This window comes from Phycodurus eques, chromosome 11 (genome assembly GCF_024500275.1).
Source record: "Phycodurus eques isolate BA_2022a chromosome 11, UOR_Pequ_1.1, whole genome shotgun sequence".
Taxonomy (NCBI): Eukaryota; Metazoa; Chordata; class Actinopteri; order Syngnathiformes; family Syngnathidae; genus Phycodurus; species Phycodurus eques.
The window spans coordinates 11860366-11885579 of NC_084535.1; the positions used below are offsets into that span (position 1 = coordinate 11860366).

General features: G+C 40.0%; 1 protein-coding gene across 1 annotated transcript in view; it reads right to left on the reverse strand.

Moving 5' to 3' along the window:
* The window catches only part of zgc:171482 (zinc finger protein), a 77318-nt gene that overhangs the window by 46576 nt on the left and 5528 nt on the right, over positions 1-25214 (reverse strand). The window contains exons 2-3 of the mRNA XM_061690936.1: positions 5532-5648; positions 347-439 (exon numbers count right to left, since the gene is read on the reverse strand). Of these exons, the coding sequence (XP_061546920.1) occupies positions 347-439; positions 5532-5648 (210 nt within the window). The remainder of the gene's footprint in view (positions 1-346; positions 440-5531; positions 5649-25214) is intronic.

Here is a 25214-nt window from a genome sequence, read left to right on the forward strand (position 1 = left end):
TTAAAATGATGTCAAGAACTTTACTGCAGGACAGTTATTGCAGCATATTATGTAATAGGATCAAAAGAAGTCTGCATCCTGTTCAATTGCACAACATAATCATTACTCTATACTCATAATCGTTAATAAATTGTCTTCAGTATTTGATATTTTAATGTATTTATTGCATCAATCATCCTTGTAAAGGCAGACACAGTTGCAGCTTGACTCAAAGTACAGTATTAGATTTCAACAAGACGTCATTAAAACTATCTGCATTAATGGATTCATTAGCCTTTACCAGAAATCTCTGAGTTGGTTACACACACATACATTATGTAATGAGTACAATTGAGTGACAACATACCGGATTGTCTGGCCTCAGTCTCTTAGAAGGTGGCCCTCCATCTTCCGGGTGAAGCATATAAAACAGACGCACCTTATTGGCGTGTTTCTTGCTCTAGAAGAGACACAAATAGAGACAGAAAGAAAGTGTCAATCCGTTTGTATTCCCTGAGATTATATTATTGGAAGACCACTGTAAGGTATAGTGTGTATGGGTGTAGACAGGGCCTGCACATGTTGGTGTTGTTCCAGTGGACTCAAAAATGTTGTGAGCCTCTATTTCTTGATTAGGAATAGGCATAGTAATCAAATAATTTGGCCTTTTTCTGTGCTGAGTTTGCATGTGCTTCTTACCAGAGGTTAATTATGTTGGTTAGGTTAATTGAAGACTACTTTGCCCGTAAATGCGAATAGGAGTGTGAACATTGTTGTATGCCTGCCCTGTGATTGAATTCTGATTGATTGTAAATGTTTTCACTCATTTCTTTGGCAGACTGCGACTGTTTTGGATGAAACATTTTGGATTGTCCCTGGTACAAAACATAAATGTGTTTTACCTTGTATCTTTCATGTGCCTTTTTAATGAGTCTGTACTATTCCAAGCAGAAACGCTGCACCTGAGGCTTTATTCAAAATGACAGTGAGCTGTCCTTGAAGTTGCTCACTGTCACTTTAATGCGGGACAAGGAAAATCAAAAGAAAAGCGCTGCGGGCGAAGAAAATAAAATTATAGCATGTGTTTGTATGCAAGGTTGACACAGCTATCTTCCTCTATTTGTACTATTCTATTATAGCATCCGCTGACCTCTGATAACCTCAACTATATGCTGGAGAATATCTTTGGATAGCTGATGTCTTGCCATATAATGTATTATGATTTAAGAAATAGTTTTTGTTGAGATTTTGTTGTTTTCAATGTGATTCTGTGGATTATCTTTAAGTACTTTGTACTGTATCTGTTGTATCGTTATGTCACAATACAGTATCAATACTGCAGCATCAAATATCAATATTATTGCTGTCTGATGACATACTACAATGAATTTTTTAAATGATAAAACAAATTTGTTTTTGCATTCAATAATTTCGGAAACTTTTTCATATGCCATGTAGACAATCACGTTTACATACAGGTTGTTCTTCCAATATTGCACAAACGCTATTGTGTACTGTGGGAAAAATATCACAATAATATTGTATCGTACCTTATTCTTTGATTCCCACTCTGGGACAAAGTTTCAATATTGCTATTGTACAGTATATACCAGTATGCACCAACATCAAATATAGATACTGTCGCTGTCCGACATCAAAGTAAATATAGATTTGTTTTTTATGCATGAATTATAAATCTTATGATGTTTATTTTCCCTGTCTTTTGAATGTTAAATTGACAAATCAGCTTTACGTTGAATAGGAACAGAGTATTGTTTTCACTTATTTTAAAATATTTTATTACGTATTCCTAATGTGCAAGAAGAGTGTTTCTGCAAGTATTTCCTCATTCAGTTATATGTGTTGGTGTTTTCTTTCCCAATATATAAATTTTTGCACACTCGCTTTTTTTCCCACCCTGAGGAGAGACTCATTTAAATCAATACACACTTATTTTAATGTGTTAAGCAATGGCAAAAACAGAGCCAGAATTCCATTAGAGGCCATAATTTAGGATTTTTAGATAAGTGTTAAATCAAGGCAGGGCAGCATATAAAGCAAGTGAATGGATGACTTTGACAAGGCATTGTACTTGCTGCTCTGCTGCATCCATTGGATCCTCTACACCAGTGATTCCCAACCAGTGTGCCGTGGCACATCAGTGTGTAATTTATCTTTGTTCATCTATTTATACCAGCAAGGCAGAGTGACAGACAGAACAAATAAATGCTCTTCAATTAGATGGCAGGAAGTACATTCAGTAATTAATGTATCCACTTTTTGTGACATTTTTGTTTGTTGGTGTGCCGTGAGATTTTTCAACCGTAAAATATGTGCCTTGGCCATATGTTACACCCATCCTTGAAACCAAACAAGCGCCACAGCTTTGACAGGCAGTGTGAACGTGATATTTGTCTTCACGCTCATTGGGAGATTACATCAATCACATTATTTGCATTCTGACCCGGCTGTCACCACCCTTTCTACACACCTGTGGTGGAAATGCGAGGCAAATGAGGGGTGACCATTCAAAACTGTGCAATAAGTCAGCTGAACTGAATTGTTGGAAGTGGGGCTTGAGAGTCCAATAATTATCAGTATGTGGTTCATTATTGTTTATTGTGCCTTGAGGGACAGGCATTGACTACTCCTTCACTGCACTTTGAACACTTTTTTGCAGCAGCATGTAGACGTAAACTTTAAAACCGGTCCAGATTCAATGAGGACGAATCCAGATGCTACACACTGCTGCACTTGTTCTAACTTGACACACTCTTGCAATTCAGTGAATCTTGGTTGCTCAACTTGATTTAATTTTGATGGTCAAAAGCGAAGGTCACATCTGTCCAATTTCCATGACCGCAATAACTCATCGACGCCTGGAGGGAATTTAATCACACCTGGCACAAATGTTGACCTTGCTCAAGGAGAAATTGTTTAGCGTTTGGAGGTTGAGTGTCACTGTAACCTTAAAATTGCCAATGGGCTATGTTATAGCATTTCATCAGACGCTTGTGGAGGCAATCGACTAAGTAGATTTCCTATGACTGTTTTGGGCTTAAAAGGGCGGCACGGTGACCGACTGGTGAGAGCGTCTGCCTCACAGTTCTGAGGACCGGGGTTCAATCCCCAGGCCCCGCCTGTGTGGAGTTTGCATGTTCTCCCCGTGCCTGCGTGGGTTTTCTCTGGGCACTCCGGTTTCCTCCCACATCCCAAAAACATGCATGGTAGGTTAATTGAAGACTCTAAATTGCCCGTAGGTGTGAACGTGAGTGCGGATGGTTGTTTGTTTATATGTGCCCTGCGATTGGCTGGCAACCAGTTCAGGGTGTACTGCGCCTACTGCCCGATGATAGCTGGGATAGGCTCCAGCACTCCCACGACCCTAGTGAGGAGAAGCGGCTCAGGAAATGGATGGATGTTTTGGGCTTAAAAGCATTACTAATATAACTGGTAATATTTTTCTCATTAAAATCTCACTTACTGAGGTTATTCTTTCTCTGGGCTTGTCCACTTCACCAAATGTAAAATCATCATCTGTGATTTCATTCACTCAGTCGGCATGTGTTGCTCCTCTCTCTGTAAATTGGGTTTGTCATTTAGTCCCACTTTTTCAGTGGCTGGCTTTTTAATTACTGATAATGTATCAATGGACGAAATTGATGGCAGCATTACCACTAAATAGTCGCATGTCAACCAGCCATGAAATTTATGTTTTTGTTGTTTGTATTTATTTTATTAAACATTATTATATTATATGAGGCTATTTACATTAACTATGTAATGTTTATTTGAGTAAAAATATTACACAAGTTTAATGGAATGTAGGTCTCTTTAGTATAATTATCCATCCATCCATTTTCCGTACCGCTTATCCTCACTAGAGTCGTGGGCATGCTGGAGCCTATCACAGCTGACTATGGACGAGAGGCAGGGTCCACCCCTGGTCACCAGCCAATCGCAGGGCACATATAAACGAACAACTATTCCCACTCACATTTACACCTACGGGCAATTTAGAGGTTTCAATTCATCAATCTTCAATTAAGCGACCATGCGTGTTTTTGGAATGTGGGAGGAAACCGGAGTGCCCAGAGAAAACCCACGCAGGCGCGGGGACAACATGCAAACTCCACACAAGTGAGGCCGGATTTGAACCGGGTCCTCAGAACCGTGAGGCAGATGTGCTAACTAGTCTGCCACCATGCCTGCCCTAGTATAATTATGTAAATTATAAATATGTATTATTATGGTGGAATAGTTGTTAGCATATTTGTCTCACAGTTCTAAGGTTTTGGGTTTGAATCCGGGCTCTGTCCTTCCTGTGTGGAGTTTGCATGTTCTCCCCCGTGCTTGGGACTTTTCTGAGGGTACTCCGTCTTTGTTTTTTAAGTTAATTGAAAACTAAGTTTTCTGTAGGTAACAACGTCAGTGTATGTAGTTGTTTTTCTATATGTGCCCTGTAATTGGCTGGCAACCAGTTGAGGGTGTATCATGCCTTTTGCCCAAAGTCAGGTGAGACCTTGGCTGAGGTGGTGCAGAGAATGCATTACTTGATATGTATTATGTTTACTTATATACGATACATGTTAAGTTTGGAATTGTGCATTTGTTTTGATGACCGTAACCCAGAGGTAGGACAACATAAAATTCAGAGACAGTCATATTGTACTATAACTAATTACATACTTTCAAACGACAGTGACTAGTAATCCATCAATCTTTGCTGTCATGCTCCACCCAGATTCATTGTTTCCACTTGTCCTCATGCACGTACAACTTGGACTTTTTGCCAACCAATCGCAGACAGTGACTAATAACCTACAATATACAGTGTTTCATTGAGAAAGTAATTTGTCCAACACTGTTTCAAACGTCAATAATCTAACACAAACTATTGACCTCTTCAAGAAACTTTTGCATTTGCGATGACATAAAGTAGATAGGTTGCAATGAGTTTATTTGTGCATTTCAAGGTTGTGTGTGTGTGTGTTTGCTCATCTAATTAGCGTGGTTGGTACACACTCAAGCATGCGACCACACGTTGGTGCCGTCCTCGCTCGCTCTCTCCAGATAAGTGCTTGTCCTGATTAGTTTCCTTGTTAATCCCAATTGTGCCTTGTAATCAAGAAAGACCCTAATGCATGAATGTAGTGTGTGTGTGTGTGTGTGTGTGTATGCATGTTCACTTGGTAAATATAGGACAGGGCTGATTATTTAATGGACATTCATTAAATCACTCTTAGGGAGTATTCTGAGAGGTAGAGCGCATTAAAACAAATAGTACATTTGTGTGTGTGCTTGTTTGTGTGGGATCCCCAACCATTACAATGATGCATTAAGTCTATGGATAATGGATGAGCACTGTTTTTCTGTACAAATAAGCCCAATACGAAGACCACAGCGCAGGAATCTGTCTGCCAAAGCAACATTTGTGCGTGCAATTCCTTTTGTGTTCACTCAGCTTGAAAATGAGTCAAAAAAATAAATAAAGAAAGAGAAAAAAAAAAAAGCCAGTGATGACAAAAAAAGATGTACGGAGACAGACTCACCTCATAATGTGCCGTGCGCTGGGACTCGGAAATGAGCTGGGCATTGCAAATGTTGCAGTAACTCTCTGTGAACAAGCCTCCATCCACCATGCCCGCAGACTTCATCTTCATCGGAGACTACACGCAAACACACAAATAACAAATAATTGGATTTGTGAGGAATGTCAGCTTGTGTTTGAGTTTCAAAAGCGTGCGCATGTCAATTCAGCAATAGTTTCGATTCAGAATGACAGATCCACCATGACACTTTGTCATCCTGCGGATTGTTTTAGCTTCAGTTTGGGGAACAATGGCCTGAAGGTTTGACTTGTGGTGGTGCACTTTATTTAGCAAGGAATTTTTCAATCATCTTACCACCATTCCATGAATCATGAAATCATCATGAAATAAATGAAGGTGGCATTAAGATATATTGAGTCATGTTTGTATTTACGAGTACAGTAATGCCTTGGTGATTGTCATGGTTCCAGTGGAAATAAGAAATGCATTTCCCCGTACAGTGGCCAAGGGTGTTTATTTACACAACTGCAGGTTGATGGAGGTGTCTTTCATTTATATAATGTAAAATGTCCTTTTTGCATATTTTTCACAAATAAATTATGATGATGCAGTTCATGTCAAGTCAAACTGAAGATTAAAACTAAATAAAAAGGATTATTGCAAAGAAATTCAGCCCCTGAATAAATCACGTGGCTCCCCGGAACATAGACCAATGCACACATAATTGTGGGGGAATGACATCACCACTAGAACGCTAGACAGTCGTTAAAGATGACATCTCCACAAAACATGAGATAATATTTAATATTATGCAGGAAACTCATTTACACTCTCGGTCTCCACACACAGTCATCTGAGAGACTTTACGTTCTTCGGTAGGTGCTTCTGTTTTGGTTAGCCAGTCTATCAGATTTCATTCTATTTTACGATGTATTGTATGTGTGCTGTAATTGACCAAGACAATGCTCACAATATCAAAGGGATAAGGGCATGTTAGTTAAACAATGTTGTTAAAGTGAACCAAAAATTACTGGTCTGCTTTATGCTACTTAAAGTACATTACTTGTGTACAATAGCTTGCTAAACAAACTTGATTGTGTCTCACAGTTTACACACTATATGAATAATTTTGAAGCGGACTCAGGCAAATTGTCCCGCGCAATTAATCCACCAAGACCTGAGAAGCCAAGTGGAGTTTGTCATTGTGGATTCTTAACAACCTGAAAGTGTCTCATTGCTTTCGTAGCGAGTACCATAGTCTAAAAATGGTTTAATGATGTACTCGAAGCTCCCGTGTTCAATTTTCTATTCTCTTCATTATGTGCGCCCTGCAGTGCAGTGCTCTGACAAGGTTAGGTAGAGTAACGGGTCTTTAGGGAATGATCCAGGAACAGCAACTGCTAAAGTGGATTAGATCTTTGCCCCAAGGAAGATCTAGATGTTTGCAGGGGCAAAAATCTTATGCGGCTGAAGATACAGGTACACGGACGCTTCAGAGGTCACTTTCACTAAGTGTGAAATAAAACTGCCATTATGCTGAAAAGATGGCCTTGAGAATCACAGTGTCAGTGATGGTATTGAGTAGCTAGTGACAGTAAGTAGAAGTCTTTATCTCACGTTGAGTGTGTAATTACTTCGCACCAGTGCACGACAGCGTCACTTCAGTACACACTTCTAAACACGTATGCGGCTTTTTAATTATCCCTCTATATTCTTCCCGTGTGTTTAGTGCACTCTGGACCTTTCAATTAACTGCACACATGCTGTATAGACACTTCCATTATCTTGCTCAACCCACAGAACCTTCACACATCAACATTTAGTAGACACGCAGATGCTTTTCATCTTTAGCTGCAGACTATCACTTATTTATTTTTATTTTTTTAAATGCTCCTTTGAAATGATTATGACTAGACAGTAGATGGCGGGCCGCAACACTACCAACCGATCGTAATTTGAAAAACATATTAGCTTTTGCCACTGGTCAATTTAATCATCACCAGCGAAAGCTCGTCTTAGCCATCATGCTCCACCCTCATTCATGGATGCAACTCAAAACCTTGTTTAAAGTTATCCATTTGTCTTGTATACCCGGTCAGACTTTAAATGTAATACAGTAAAACCTATAGTACCCCGTTGAATGAATAGGTACATATTGGGAACCAATTTTTTAGATATGTCCTGTCACCACTAAGTGGCCCTGTGACTATCCATCCATCCGTCCATCCATTTTCTGAGCCGTTTCTCCTCACAAGGTTCGCGGGCTATCATCGGGCCCCAGCTATCATCGGCTATCATGGAGGCGGGGTACACCCTGAACTGGTTGCCAGCCAATCGCAGAGTACATACAGACAAACAACCATTCACACTCGCATTCACACCTACGGGCAATTTGGAGTTGTCAAATAACCTACCATGCATGTTTTTGGGTGATGGGAGGAAAATGTTCACCAGGATACACACTTTCTGCAGTAGTATAGGATCATATAATGGACAATCATACAGTATCCCACAGTATAAAATTAGGTGTTTGTAGACAATTGTCCCATATTAACAGGTTGAAAGTAATTAATTCACATTTCATCCAGTATACTCACAAACACACACATTACTAGTCTTACCTCATCCGTGTACATTCTTAAAAAAACTGGCTTGAGATTAGCCAGGCGTCAAACTGTTAAACCCCTGCCTAATTAAAAGATGGAGTGACAGCAGGAATAGCCTTATCTACTAAATATCTCCATTATTTGTGAATATCACAAGTGGGACGTGATCGGCAGGCTAATTAATAGGGGCTATCAGTTGGTGGGATTTGCGGAAATGCATGACCAACAAAGCGTAAAGATGAAAAGACAGATAGCGGAGGAATTAATGAAAGTGGGAAAGAGAAGGGGGGGGGGGGGGGGGGCTGGTGCATGACCGAGGAGATGTTCATACTCTTGTGATATTTTCATGTTTGGAATTTAAAGCCACTTAATTTCCGTAGGAACATACAGTATTATGTCACAGAGAATCTCATTTTGTTGTGACATAATGATAAAGTTTTTCAACGGCATGAGCCAAAAGCTGGGTACGTTGTCTCCTTAGCATAAGCAGGCTGTTTTGTCAGATGAAGCCGAGAGTAAATCGTCAATCTCATCTGTTTGATTATTTAGCGGCATCATTTGCATTTCGTTTTCGGTCAAACGCATTTAAAGAGGGCAGCATAAACTGTGGACTTGGTGAACCCATTTTCTCAGTCAGGCACTGATGCAGGGTACAATTTCAGTTCAAAAATACTTTAAATGCTCTTGCTTTCTTTCTTTGAAGTAACTAAGCTCACTTGGAAATGGTTGTCAACTCCGAGTAAAATAAAAGTACAATAGAATTTAAAGTCGAACACCATGTGATTGCGCACTTCTTGAATTGCAATTGAATCTAAAACAGTTAAAATCTCGTGAGACGTCAGCTCTTTCCTTTTTTTGACATCCATCACAGTTGTGACTGCAGTGTTGTGTGTGTCCATGTATCTTTTCCTGGGAGCTCCGAAACCTCTGCCCAGTCTGCCCCGATTCTTCTCGCTTCTCAATGATAGTGTTTTTTTTCTTTTGTTTTAAGCCCCAGTTTTACTTCACATGAATTCTAATGTACCAGTAACATTGTTTGATATAGAAAAATAAAATTAATGCCTCCCCCCTAATAGAAGCTTTCCTCATCTGCAGTTGAGTAAATAAACAAAGCCCCAAGCGAAGTACGGTATTTCCGTTAAAACTTGAAACTGAGAACACGAGTTTAATTAAGGACAAGAGATGGACATGATAAACTAAGCGTTTAAAAAAAATAGCCCTAAACTCAAATTAGACACAGTACTGAGGGGGGGGGGGAAAGGATTAGCATGCAAGCCAGACCGAGATGCCTGAAGACAGTCAACCTTAAGCGGATTCTCTTTTTAAGACCACATCAAGTATTTAACATGAATGTGAACTCTGAGCCTCTTTACTGAAATCTCAGTGCCTCTGGCCCATTATTCATTAAAAAACTGTCACTGCATTTGGAGGTGGCTTTTATATCTTTTTAATAACCGCTCAGGTATTTTTCCACCACCTGAGCTTGGTATATCCATTTGATTTTTAACAACCCTTGTACCCTGGTAGCTCTGTTCAAAATGAACACCTCTTGTACAGCAAGATATCTAAAATTTTTACGCATTTTTAATTGCGGCTTAATTTTTAAGCTGCTGTGAACTACACTGCAACACATTGTTGTTTTTGCAACGGACAATCAAAACTGCTGAAAGGATTGTCGGTACCCCCCTATCTACCCTTGAGGACTTGCAGGCTGCCGGAACTAAGACAAGAGCGTGCAAAATCTTCTCGGACCCTCCACATCCCGGTCACCGGCTCTTCCGGCTCCTTCCCTCAGGTAAGCGCTACCGATCAATGCAAACTCGAACTAGTAGACATTCCAACAGCTTCTTCTCTCTTGCAATCAACTTCTTAAACACCTAACCTACAATTCCATTGCAATATGCTGGCAATTATTTTTGTCTTGTGCTTGTTGTCACATTTCTGTCGGGCCAATTATATATTATTCGTGCACTCACTGTAGTAGTCTCGCCACGCTGCACTATTTGCATATCTGTTGTTGACCAATACTGGCCACTCATGCCAGAGTAGCATCTGCCCCATTTGCACACTGACTGAGGAGTATCTGCAACATTTGCACAATCAACATTGTCCCAGATTATCGCACTACTCGCTTGAAGTCTCGACGCCCTTTGCACAATGGTCATTGCACTATTGCAATATTAGTCATTCGAACTGCTCTAAGTGCTAGAGGACATCTTTTTGCACAATTCTCAAAAAAAATAAATGTATCGGCATTACCATATAACTAGCAACCCCTTATTGCTCAGTGACAGTTTTTTTTTTTTTTTGTCAATGTCTTTATGTATCAAAAGTGTTCTCTGTCAATTGACTGTCTGTTGTCATACTAGAGCAGCTCCAATTACCGGAGACAAATTCCTTGTGTGTTTTTTTGGACACACTTGGCAAATAAAGATGATTCTGATTGTTTCACATTTTCAGAAGTTGCTCCTTTTGTTTGAGCTAAAGAACTGCGTTTTTATTGAAATGTAAAATTATGCAGCCAGAATATGAACTATTGACCCCAGCCTTTGAGCCAATGACCTCTTTAATGACTCACTCACGAGACCAACTAGCTTGATAGTATGAAACCTCATACATTGCAAAAGCACTCGGCAGTACCACTTTGATGGTCGACATCACAAGCAGCTCAGTTTCTTGCTACCCCTCGAAATACATGTACACCCAGATGAACAAGCCTCCCTCTTGCACAGAAGCAATCAAAGGTTCCAGGCTGAGTCTGGTAATAAAAAAAAAAGAAAGTCTTCAAAGGAATCCAAAAGCTAATTCAACGCATTTGCACTGTGCTAAATACAGCAAACTAATGCAAATACAGCGGGGCATAAACACAACGGTGCAAAATAGGAATACAATGGAGAAGCCGAAATAGCTGACACAGATACATTATTAGGACTCCTGTGTATGTTCCAGCCCTCATTTCATGAAGAAAACACTTTTAATTTAGAGGTATTTTGGATTTTTGTTCATATTTGTTTTCTTTATTTATGAGAGTCAATGTAAAAATCAGCTTTTGAGTAAAAATTGAGAGCTAGCATCAAGACAATCAGACTGAGAAGATGTCCGTAATTTCAAATTTCATGAACATCTAACAGACTACAAGACAAATTTGGTCTTTCACAATTACACTATGTCAGACTACTGCAATAAAATCTTGTATTCCAATACCACCGCATCCCGTCTTCTACGAACATTGGGCTTTATCTGGTCAACTCAAACACGACCAGATACACTCGTTACCATGGCGACGACAACAACAATGGATCACGCAAATTAATTGTGTGGGGGGGTGCACGGGGGAGAATAATAAAATAAGGAAAATACTTGTGGTGGTCATCACTGAAGCTCGGGAGAGGATGTTCATTCACGGATTGCTTGAGCTATGTTCACATACTTTTAATACGATACGGCTCGCAAGCAGACAACAAAAGTTAACTTAGTTAGCACTCATTATTTCTGTCATGTTGTAATGTTGGTTTGACCTGACTGAAAACTTAAAACTTATGTCAGTGGCCAATCCTTGAATGCCCCTTGGATGGCATTGTTTTACCTTTTGTCTAATATTTGTCTAAAAGTATATACAGCTAATGTACAAGTCATTTAAATAGACACATTGGTCCATCTTGTGATCGGATCGGTGATAGGTTAGCGTTTTTCTAAACTCGTTGATTGGTGATCGGCCCCAGAAATCCTGATCGTGTAAAGCCTATTATATATTGTATTGCATAAAATTCTGCTGGGAATTTAGAAATGTGGAAATCATGAGACCCGACTTTAAAACATTACAGACAAACATAAGCAAAAAGAAAATGTAAAAAAAACATGGCTGTTGCCAACAATATGCTCGTATTTATACAGTTTGTGATTAGCTCAATTGATTGTCACCAGTCCTGGCAGCAATATGGAGTCATGTAGCAATCCAGTATATCCACAGCCAATTTCCACACAGTTAAATGCTAATATTTAATAATTCCACTTTCCTCATTAGAGTCACGGGTGAGCTGGAGCATATCCCAGCTGACTCCTGGGGAGTGGCAGGGGGACAGCCTGCCTGGACTGGTCATCAGTCATTCGCAGGCACATACTATATACTGTAGACACAAACAACCAATCAGGCTAAAATTCACACCTATGAACTATTACAGTTGAATTAACCTAACATGCTTGTTTTTGGAATGTGGGAGGAAGCTGGAGTACTGGAAGAAAACCAACACAAGCACAAAAAGAACTCCACAAAAGCTGGAGCCCAGATTTGAACCCCTCACCGCAGAACTGTGAGGCAAACATGCCAACCACTGGTTCACTGTGCTGTAATAGTTCATATTATTATGATTATTATTATAATTAAATTAGTCCACATTTCCTAATTTAAAGTCTTCTAGCAGCCAATGACTTCTGCTCCGAGTTGTGTTGCTTAATATGGCACTCCAATTAACATTTCCTGGGAAGTGGTAGAGAACAACAAACTTTTGCTCTTCCTCTTCACTGTTGTTCCAAATTGTGCATCTCATGCAGTGGTTGCACGTTCCTCTCCATCTACAATCTGAACAGTCTGCCTGTGTGCAGCTCCTCCCTCTGCTCGCCCTTCCTGTGGTGCGAGCATGGCCTCAAGTGCAGTGATTATTCATGAGGGACGGTGTAGGCTAGACTTATCAACTCATGAGAAAGAAGAGCTACTGTATCATGCATCTTACTACTTCTGTAGTGGATTACAGTGCATCATGAATTGAAGCATTCCTCCTACCGAGTGATAACTTCTCGAATTATTCATGATATTTGCAATGCGGGTGCATGTCTTCTCATTTGCATTTAAAGAGTTCGTACAGCTTCACAATCTGGAAAGCGTAAAATATTCCACGGTCTTGTTGAGGAAGAAAATTTAAAAAGAGCCTCATTTTCTTGAACGCAAATCCATCTTTGAGCAACAAAGATTGCGGAGAATCATGTCCTTGATTTCGGTGTGGGCCAAACAGTTATTTACAACAACCAGTTGGTCCAGTGACGTAAAACTCCAGGATTCTTTATGTGAGGTAAAATTGAGCTCCTGTGACCCATCAGCGATGTAAAAATAAGTGTCTTCATTCTGGTGTTTTAGATTATCCGCAGCTTTCCTACTGCACGGCTGCTTGAGTGAAGACAGCACAATAACCTCTGAGAAATAAAGAAACAATAAACAATAGAATTCAAACAAAGGTTGGGTATTGATACAGTCATGAATGTATATTCAGCTGGGGATATTATTTGTTCATAATATAATTAGCCATGCATAGAATTGATAGAAGAGCACCAGCCACAGAAGAGTAAAATTGAAACACTTCCAAGGCTGCTGCCGACTTCATTATCACATTTTAAACACCACTATAAAATGCTTTCCTAAAAAAGAAAAGTTTCACGATGCTCAAAACAATCAGCGTACCAGGTTTATTTTCACTTTGCTCATTTCTAAAGAATCCAAACAAATGTGACGTAATCCCATTAAAAATAATAAAATATTTAGGTATTTACTGAGTGAAACTGTGAGTGAAAGCTTAATGTTAGGTTAGGTACTATAGATACTTTTTTGATCCCGTGCCCCGTGATTGACTAGCAACCAGTCTGGGGTATACCCTGCTTTTTACTCAAAGTCAGCTGCGATAGGCTCCAGCTCACCGTGAACCTAATGGGGGCAAGTGCTATGGAAAACTTATGGATCTATTGAGCCCAAAGGAAACCCTGGCTTCTTCCTAGGGAACTATAATACTAAATTCAATATTTTGATCCAAGACAATCAGTTTTTCATATTTTGAAAAACGTTAAATCATACATACTGCATATCTAATTGTCACGATATACCTTTATTATATTTCATTAATGTATTATAATCTTGTCATTACTATCATTATTTTCTTTGCTGATTGGCTGGACGAAGTTCAACTTTCTTATAATATGACTTCAGAGGTTCATTCCACACCCACTTAAGTTATCATATATGGTTCAATTACCAGATTTAATTGCAATTAGGGATGGGCGTAATAATACAAACTAATGGTTGAACTGATTGGTTATAGGCAATTAAAAATATTCTTCTGGCGGGCACATCATCTATTACTCGCATTTTTGGGCTATTCACGTGTCGCCGGGCTCGCCCCCTTGCCCCTATACGAACACTACTTGGATGTAGTCAGCAGAAGCGATGTTAAGTCAGTCTCATGTCTTATGCCTAGATCAGACTACAGGACAAATTTGGTCTTTCACGATGGCACTATGTCAAACTACTGCTTTCAAATCTTGCTGTATCTTGGTCAGACAGTGGCAACGCTACAAAACAGATATTCCAATACCATCGTATCCCGTCACTGGGCTTTATCTTGTCAAATCTTACACTGTCGGGGAGGCGGGACCAGAAAATGTGTCACCTTTCACCGCAACCGGATACAACATGCTAAACTTTTTAGTTTGGTGTCGTCGGGCTATTGGAGGGCCAAATCGTTGGTTGTGGATTATGTTTATGTATTAAGTTTCTGACAAAATATGTCAGGCCCAATCTGGGAAATCGCCCACGATAGCTAATAGGGCCAATATCGGCGCTAAAATCCTGTAGTCTGATTTTGGAATTAAGAAGACCAAAATGACAGCTTCGAGAAGCTGAGCTTAATCCATGCTTTGAGTAGGGATGGGAATTGATACGAATTTAGCAAGATCCCAATACTTATTCTCTTATCAGTTCTTATTGGGTGAGGGAACAAAATAATACAAATGGGTTTGTTTGTTTTAACTTTTTAGTATCTTCAACTTTAAACACAAGATAGAGCATATACAGTCTGCACTCAAAAGGAAAGTAGGTGACTTCTCAAACTATGTCAAGAGACCAAAAAGCTGAATGCAGTTTTTGCATACCTTACAAGATATCAGAATGCCCTAGGAAATGAACAGACGAATCAAAGTTGCTGCAAGGATATCAGCTCTCTTTAACCCACCAGGAATAGATTTTTATTTATTTTATTTTTTTATTTTTATTATCCTGGAGACGTTTCCCGATGTATGACACTTTGTCTACTAACATTTGGGAAGAGTGCTCCTTTTGGATTCAACTTGATCCAAAAATATTCAGACATACAAGAAAATGTGTGTTTTGCAAGAACAGTTGACCTGATTTTGCAAAATACTTTCCGCATGATTATGGAAATCCACTTTTTAGAAACTGCCACCTCCAAACAACAACAAGGCACATAAGTGGTCTCACAAGCGACCGAGCCCCTGTCAATTTAAGCCATCCATCCATTATCTGTACCGCTTATCCTCACTCGGGGTCACAGGCGTGCTGGAGCCTATCCCAGCTATCTTTGGTCGAGAGGCGGGGTACACCCTGAACTGGCCGCTAGCCATTCGCAGGGCACATATATACAAACAACCATTCATACTCACATTCACACCTACGGGTTAGGGTTAGATTCTTCAATTCACCTACCATGCATGTTTTCGGGATCTGGGAGGAAACCGGAGTACCTGGAGAAAACCCACACAGGCACGGGGAGAACATGCAAAGTCCACACAGGCGAGCCCGGGATTTGAACCCGGTCCTCAGAACTGTGAGACAGATGTGCTAACCACTCAGTCACCATGCCGCCGTCAATTTAAGCATTGTTTTGTTTTTTGTTGTTGTTTTTTTCTGAAACGAATCGAACGGAATCGTCAGGCAAGCAAAGAAGTAATTCCTAGGAATCTAATTACTGGGAACCGGTTCTTAAAAAGAACCGATTTCTATCCCTAGATATGAGATAACGCCTCTTGGAAGCCTTATACATACTGTATATAAATACTGGCATGGAGTTAAGAACATTCAAAATTATATATATTTTTTAAAAGAATGGCATTAATTTCAATGAGGTTTATTCATACTCTTATGAAAAAATTATCCAAAGCATCTTTTAGGCCTTGTATTAACCTTGCTTCTTGAGTTATTGAGTTTTGAGTCCCAAAAAAAAACATTATCTTCCCATTTTTAAGAGTTTGAACAGAGCTCATTGAAAATGCTCAGGAAAGAAAATGTCAAAAAGAATAATAATACAATGCATTCCCTCCATTTAGCTATTCTCACCTCACAATCCTGGACAACATCTTCCTGCTGGTGAGGTGTTGAGGTTCCTCTCTCAGGATACCTTAGTGGTATTAATGGCAGATTATCTGCTTGGGGCCATGATATGGACACATTAGAGGGTGAATCAGGACTATTATCGTGGGGAAAAAAAGTTTTCCAGTTAAGCCGAGCCCATCCCTGCCTCTCTGTGTGGTTAGTAACAGACTTAAGCATGTGACTTAATGGTGGGTAGACAACATTGCGCTGTTATGCTGCTGTAACATATGGGTAAGGATATACTGGATGGCAACAAAACTGTTGGGGTCTCCATATTATGTGAGCGGCTAATTGCTGTCTTTTATAGTGTTGGCGGAACTTTCCAGGCAAACACTTCAGGAGCTGTGGGGCATCTATAAAGTACTTGTGGTTTTTGCACCCACATTCAAAATCACATCTGTATTGGATGCGAAACTCCAGGGGTGTCAAACCCAACAAAACTGATAAATAAAAAAAAAAAAAGCAATAAAAGTTTTTTTTTTCCCCCAAAAGGGCTATGGAACAGAAATATAAGCTTGAAGGTTTTTCGGGGCATTCTTGGCAGTCTCTGTGTAGTACCACCACATATTTATTTTGGTAGGCAGCAAATGAAGTCATAATTCAATAGTTTCATGAATATAATCCCCAAAACCTACAGGAAAAAGTCACTTATGAGCAATCTTTTCAAAGTTATTGAAAAAAGGTTTCCTGTGAGACTGCAGTTTCTTGGTTAAAAATGAATAAAAATTGGAAACATTTGAAGTCAGGCAAATGACATTTTGTAATACTTCTCTCTCCCTCAACCCGCAATTATTGCATCACCCAATTAGGAAACAGAAACAGGCTCTTTGTGAGGTGACACAAAGGTCTAGAGCACTGCAAAGCGAACGCAGTGTAATTTATTTGACGGCCTCCCACTTCCTTCAAGTGTGGCGCACTATCTAAGCGTATATAAATAGAATCTGTTACCGTACGGCTGACAGCTACTGAAACACTGTGGTCCTCCTAAGACACACCCACATGTGTCCTTGTGGGATCAACTGTCAGTCACAGGGTTTCAATTATATAAGTGTATATGAGTGTAAATATAAATTGATGTACTTACAAAGGTTCACAAGTGTGGAATTCCCACTGAGATATGTGGAAACAAATCACATATTACCAAAATGGTGCCCTGCGACTGACTGGCGACCAGTTCGGGTTGTAGTTCGCCTTTCGCCCGAATTAAGCTGGGATAGGCTCCAGCGCCCTGCGACCTTGAATAGGATAAGCGGTGTGGAGAATGGATGGCTGGATATTACCAAAATGCACACCGGCATGGTCTTATAGCTATGCAGCAAGTGCAAACCTGAATAGATGTCACAGCACACATCAGTGTAATGCTTAGAAAGTGTGTCTACCATACAGTATGTGAATGGGAGGAAACAAGTTCCTACTATAATAATTCTGCCTCCAAGTGCACTGCATTATTGATAGAAACAAACCCTTATACAAGCGTTTGTACATAAAAAAAAAAAAAACGCACTGAAGAAATACAGTGAGTGAAATGAAGATGCAGTGTGTTGATTTTAGGCTTATTTTTCCCCACCCAGTTTTCAAGCGCACAGATACAGTTGGTACACTTCTTGGCGATCACACAAAGGAACTGAGGACCTTTTCGAAAAGAAGCCTAAGAAAACGAAAGACCACTGTCAATGAAAAAAAAAAATACAGATGCATCTCAAATTTGAATGCTGTGAAAATGTCTAATCATTTTAGTAGTTCAATTCAAAAAGTGAAAATCATATATTAAGTAAATCGATTAAACACGTAGGAAAGTACTTTTCAGAAGACAAATTTGTAACTAATTAAAATAGATTTGATTGTTTCTTATGTAATATTCTAATATGTTGATGGTTAATCAGCTAACAACCCCCCAAGTTTGTTAGCTGTAAGCAGTAACCATTGAAATTATAACTGTGTGAAGTGAATCTGTTTAATATTTGTGTTTCACTTTTTGAATTGAATCTACTAAAATAAATTAAGTTTCCAAATACTATGTAATACATCATAATAACAGGCATTTTCTAAATGTCATCTAATTTACAGAGTCTTTGTCGTCCACATTCACATGAGTGTTCCTTTTACAAACAAACTTGATATAAATATCTTACTGTGCTGTGTTCATGCAAATTCTGACGTGACACACTCAAGAGGGGAACACGCTATTGATATGTGTGAGCGTTAAGGGCACGCTAAGACCAGAGCATCACACTCATACTGTGGAGTGGATTAAATAGGGCGTGACCTTGCAGCACCTAGCGTCTATAAATACCAGTGTGTGATGTCTACTCTGAGACACGTGATCATTTTCCATATAAACTTATTCCATGCAACTCTGTGTGTGTAGTGTTACAATCCATTTACTGCATTTAAATGATATTCCAAATAATATGTTCCGTTTCTCAACATTTGAAAGGTCTCGCCGGTTATATGAAAGGGGTTCCAATGTACATGCGTAGAAAAAATTGTTGGCTCGTATGGGTTCTGGGGCTGTTTGTTTACTCTGTGCGGGCTACAATGAAATCTCTAGGCTACTGAGGCATTCTGGAGTGAAAATGAGTCGCATGTGTCAGAAAGCTTGTTCTCAGTTTTGACTCATGGGTCCCCCAGCAGAGTAAAAGACCCAAACCGCACAGCTAAAATGCACCCAAGAATGGCGAAGAACAAAACATCAGACTTCAGTGGTATCTTGGATCTAAATCTGCACACATACACACACACACACACACACACAAACACATCCACGCACAACATTTAATAATGTTGCACGTATGGAAAAGACAAAATGGACCAAAAATGTAGCGTGCCAAACAGTTATTGTCAGATGAAAAATAGATGTTTTTAAACAGTTAAACATCAATGCCTGTGTTCTTCGATCTGTCCACTGTATTGGATGTTTCACAATTAATCCTTGAGAGGGTGGTGCTCTGAGTCAACATTTTCCACAAATGCTCAGGTAAAAAAGTTACAAATGTTTCTAGCGACAATTGGTTGATAATTTATTTAGTTTTTTTTATATTTATTTATTTTAATTTAGGCTTGGTATTGCGAGCCAGCTTCAGATACGCTGCCGGTCGAGTGAAGTGAGAAACAGCGTTTTTGTAATCAAGTTACTGTAATGCCTTGCATGGGTTTATTGAATGGGACAGTCAAACACACCAATACTAAATGAGAACACTTGCAAAGAGTTGCTGTCGGCCACAGCTCACATTCAGATGCTCACACTGAACTAACTCCAGCCAACCCGACTTTATCTGCTGACGGTCACGCCCCTTAAGGGCACACACCAAACACACAAATACTACCGTACATACAGTAATTATGTTCGTCATCCCAGCAGTGACTGTGTATTGCAGCCGGCTGCATGCTTCTACTTGCAAAAGTTAGAACCCATAGTGTGGAAAGTGTAGTCAGTATAAAGACAAAATAAACATTTTAACTTGTGGAGGCAGCAGTTCCATACACTACACTGTGTGTATGTGGCATACAGTGACATCAACAAATCAACAATTTGCACACAGTAATTACCAGCCTGTTCATGGTTCGCCATTCACAGTAATTATGCTTTTTCTTTTTTTTTTTGTATGTACTCTTCATTATTTATTGTTGTGTTTTCTCTGTAATACCTTAAGATGCCACAAGATGGTGCCAAACCCCTGAATAGAAATCGGTCTCAAGGAAGTATCTTGTTGGCACACATCTCGACCGAGGGACATGTTTTCTATGTTGGAGAGGAGCTAAAGTTTTGCCTCGGTTGTTAGTGTGACAAATCCAATAATCTTTTATTTCATCAACTTATTTAAGGGTAATATTGTAACATGCGTTAAAAATATATTAAAGTGTTTTCAATCACAGCATGTGGTATATTTATAGTTTAAACTATTATTATGGGCAATTATAAACATTTTTGGGGAGTGGCAATTTCCTGCTTTTCACTATTTACGGTAATTACTGTACAAGTAAAAAAATAATAATAATAAAATAAATTCACACAAATTTATTCCAATATATATTTAAGATTTTATAATGGCCACTGATTTATTTTTATTTCCACCGAACATGTCTGAAATTGGCAAGCATTGTGTTGGACCTGGCGGCACGGTGGGGACGGCTGGTTAGCACATCTGCCTCACAGTTCTGAGGACCGGGGTTCAAATCCCGGCCCCGTCTGTGTGGAGTTTGCATGTTCTCCCCGTGCCTGCGTGGGTTTTCTCCGGGTACTCCGGTTTCCTCCCACATCCCCAAAAACATGCATGGTAGGTTAATTGAAGACTAAATTGCCCGTTGGTGTGAATGTGAGTGTGAATGGTTTGTTTCTATGTGCCCTGCGATTGGCTGGCGACCGGTTCAGGGTGTACCCCGCCTCTCGCCCGGAGAGAGCTGGGATAGGCTCCAGCGCGCCCTTGTGAGGATAAGCGGAACGGAAGATGAATGAATGTGTTGGACCTCAGCGGTACCACTGTAAAACACACAGTTCTGGTCAGGTTCAAACCTTCGAAAAATCACATCTTTCACTTGACTCTCGCTTCATTTTTGGGAGCATTTAACGCCGTCTCCTTGGCACGCTTTGAGCTGTGACAAAAATGTCAAAGTGTCATCCCTTCCGGGTGTGTCAGGGTCGATCAACTGTGACATTTTAAAGTAGCATGTCACTCACGTGGCAGGAGCAAATTTTATAATCTATTTTGATATTTCGATGCCTCATTCCCTAATGGACCCACAATATCCCCCTCACTCATCCTGCCCACCTGGCAGAGGGCCAGTTTCCGTGCACGGTTATGGAGGGAAAGAAAATTGATTTCCAAAGAGCTCTGTCTGCTCGGATATGAAATATGCAAGCAGTTATTAGCCCAACACCGGTATTAACATAACATGACAAGTGTGTCGAGATATATACTAAAGATGCGTCTGGTTCCCGCTGAGTGATACATGAATCATGATATGCTAACATTTCAGTAAACTAATCATTATCAGCGCATCACAATTATGATGATCTCTGCTTTATCTGAGAGAGCTGGACGCACAACAAGATCTACTTAGCGCTCGTAATATCTCCACCGTGTACACAACCACAGCGGGCGGCTCCGTATTGCTTATTATGCCGCTAATGAACGTAGACCGAGAAAGGTCAAATGAGCCACACGCTGATGCGCACACACACTCACGCACACACAAAAGCGCTGATCCAGAAACACTCGTGCGAACACTGGCATGCACACAGTCAGCAGAAAGGTCACAGGATACGTTGCTTGTGTGTGTATGTGTGCGTGTGTGCGCGTGTGTGTGTGTTTGTATGTGTGTGTGTATGCATGTGTAGGTCTGTGTTTGTGCGTGTGCGTGTCTGAGAGAAGGATATTTGAAGATTATATGCTGCCTGTTGCTATGGAGCGGTACGACTCGCAAAGACTAAAAAAAAAAAAAAACACACACACACCTACACACATCACCACATTCTTATAGTCCGCAATCAATTAATGCCAGGATTAAAACTTTTTTTTTTTCCCCTCAAATATTGCACTCATATTGATTGTGTTTTAAAATGGTTACTGAGTAACCATTTTATTCCTGATTTGGTTTGATGAGGAAAATTAACTTGATGAGTTTGTATCGATTTATCTGAATCTCAGTGTGGTGTTAGAGTGGTTAGCATGCCTGCCTCACAGCTGAGAGGTCCTGGGATCGAATCTCATGTGAATGAGGCATGTTCTTGCCGTACTTGTGTGGGTTTTTAGTCGGGTACTCCGGCTTACTCCTACATTCCAAAAACAGACGTTAGGTTCTTTGAGGAATCTAAATAGTCCATGTGTGTGAATGGTTGTTTGTCTTTATTTGCCCTGCGATTGGCTGGCGCCAAGTCCACGTTGTACTGTCTTTTGACATCAAAAATTATAAAACAGTGGTGCCTTGAGATACAAGTGACTCGACTTATGAGTTTCGCGATTATACGAGCGGTGTATGGTGGCCGTGACGCAAGTTACTTCACAAGCAGCAGTTTGGTAGATACAATTAGTGTACAACTATTTTAAAAAAAAAAAACAGCCTTCAAGTTGTATAATGCCACTCCCAGTTAAAGGTTACTGTCAAACATAAAAAAAGAGAATTACACCTTGTGTATTTAAAACAGTCTGATTGCTAAGTGCTAACTCGAAATAGTATCTAAGTTGCAGTGCTTTAATACTTTAAGCAGCAGATATTTGAATAGAAATGATGTATATGGAGATAACAGTACCTATTGTCATGCAGTATATTCTTTATATCTGGGAAGAATGACTAATATTAGTGCTGTACTGATGAGCACATGAATTGATGCAGTGTGACATAAATGTATTTAAAATTGTATTCATCTGACGGCTGTTTTTATAAAGTACAATGTTATGCAGTGCTATTTTGCTCATTAAAATTACAACAATTTAGGTTGTTTTTTGGGGAAGGGCTGGAATAGAGGCATTTCCATTCATTTCAATGGAAAAATATGATTTGAGATATGAGTGTTTTGAGCATGGTCAGGCAACGAATTAAACTCATCTCAAAGAATCAATGTATCTATATTTGTGTCACTTTTTTAAAAAAATGCATTATATATGTCAAGCGAATGGTCGGAACAATAAAGGCACATATGTAGCTCCCTCAGAAGACGTCATCTTCTTTTAAGAAAGGGACTGGTTTACAAAATGCATTTATGTGCATCAGATTGTTGTTTTGGTTAGCGACAGAATTCATGTGAACTTTTTAATGTGTGTTTTGTGATTATGGTAATTACGGTTCCTACACTTTTTTTTCCTGAGGGGGAAGCGGGAAACGACTATTTAAGTGGATAATTCAGCTGACTAATTGAGACATGGTGACTATTAGTGAAGGGGCCACTGTTTGAGGAAAAATGAAAAAAAAAATCAATTCCACACAATTGACAAAACCTTCTCCAATCAATTCATCAAGAAATACATTATGATTCCCATCCCAAAGCCTCAGACTGTGTTTGTCTTTTTGTATGTGTATGTGAATGCTTTATTTGAGTTCACAGAAGGAAAGCTAGCACTTTTCAAGAGGACGGCTTCCCTTCAGGGTTGAGTAAATTATGCCAGTTGGTTAATCAGATTCTCCCCCACTTGCATTTCACCACCTCATGAGCGACAGACAGCCAAATGGACTACTTCCAGGTGGCTCAGAGCTCTTCTGCATTATGCACGCATTAATAAACTGGTTGTATTTATTATATACAGTGATTCTTTTTTTAATTTGCCCATGTGACTTGTCACCCTGCTTTCTCTGCCTTGGAATGGAAAAATACAACACAGTCTAACTCACAATGTGTGTAAAGATGCAGCTTTATGTGACAATCAACATTTTGCCAGACAATTCATCTACTTTGTAGGAGGACAAGGATGAAAAGAACAAAAATTCCTCTACTATTACGGCGAAACAGCAAGACGTCAGGCAGACCAGATGGCACAAACATGGTTACACATGCAATTGTGGAGCGATCCCATGTCAGAGTCTACTGAAATATTGGCACTAATTTAGAACATGCGGTAAGACTCAACCCACAACTGAGAGACTGTTTACATGCTTCAGGTGCTGCTGTTTGGTTAGAAACTGAGTTTTAATGAGCTCCTCAGTTGACTTTAATGTTCATCTGTGAACATTAAAAAGTCTACTGAGATTGCAGTTAGTAACTGTGTTTATTTTTATATATTTGTTTGTTTGTAAATGTCCTGTTCAGCTGCTTAGTATTGCAGTATGCTGGATCTGTATGCCTCATCGTGCCAGAACAGTTTTGCTCTGCGACCGGCGAGTTTACTTTTCCGCCCCTGTTTCAATTTGTATTGGCACGTACATTCATTGGAAATGCAGTTGGACAGAATGAGGTTTGAGAGGGGGCAGACAGAGAAAAGGGAGAACAGAGCAAAAAACGACCATAAAACCAAAATAACTTTATAGCATATGAGAGTTTGTGGACTGGAAAGGCAGTGCGACATCCTGTGGTGAAGAAACATGATAGGACGGAACAGGATAGGATAGGACAGGACAGGGGTATTAAGACAGACATTGATACCCGTGTGTGCTGGGAGTGGCTATGCAGTGCCAATGGCCCGTGTTCGAATCCATCCATCCAGTTTCTGTAGCACGTGTTCTCATTTGGGTTTGCAGGTGAGCTGGAGCCTATCCCCGCTGACTCTGCATGACAGGCGGGGCTTACCCTTGACTGGGCGCCAGTCGATCACAAGTCACATATAGACTAGCAACCATTCACTCTCAAATTCACTTCACTTCAGTTAACCCAAGAAGCATGTTTTTGGAATGTGGAACATACGTACAAAAGAGTGACGTAGACGTTAATCACTTGTCCACCTGTAAAGAATTTGAGTGGAAATGAGAAGACAGAAGGCGTCACGGTGGACAAATGGTTAGCACGTCCGCTTTAAAGCTCTGAGGAACCGGGTTCAAAACCGGCCTCGCCTGTGTGGAGTTGGCATGTTCTCCCCGTGCCTGCGTAGTTTTTCTCCGGGTACTCCGGTTTCCTCCCACATCCCAAAAACATACACGCTAGGTGATTTGAAGACTCTAAATTGTCCATAGGTATGAATGTGAGTGCACATGTTTGTTTGTTTTCTATGTGCCCTGCGATTGGCTGGCAACCAGTTCAGGGTGTACCGTGCCTCCTGCCCGCAGTTAGCTGGGATAGGCTCCAGCATACCCGCGACCCTAGTGAGGATAAGCGGTGTAGAAAATGGATGGATGAGAAGATAGTAGAGAGTGGCCATACACCAAGCGACTAAATCCTACTGGTGTGCACGTGTAACCAACTTCTTCTTTTCCTGATGGGAAGTAAATGACCTTTTTTCCCCCCACATAAGGCATGGGTAGAAACAAATAAAAATACACCTCACAATTATACTGAACATAATT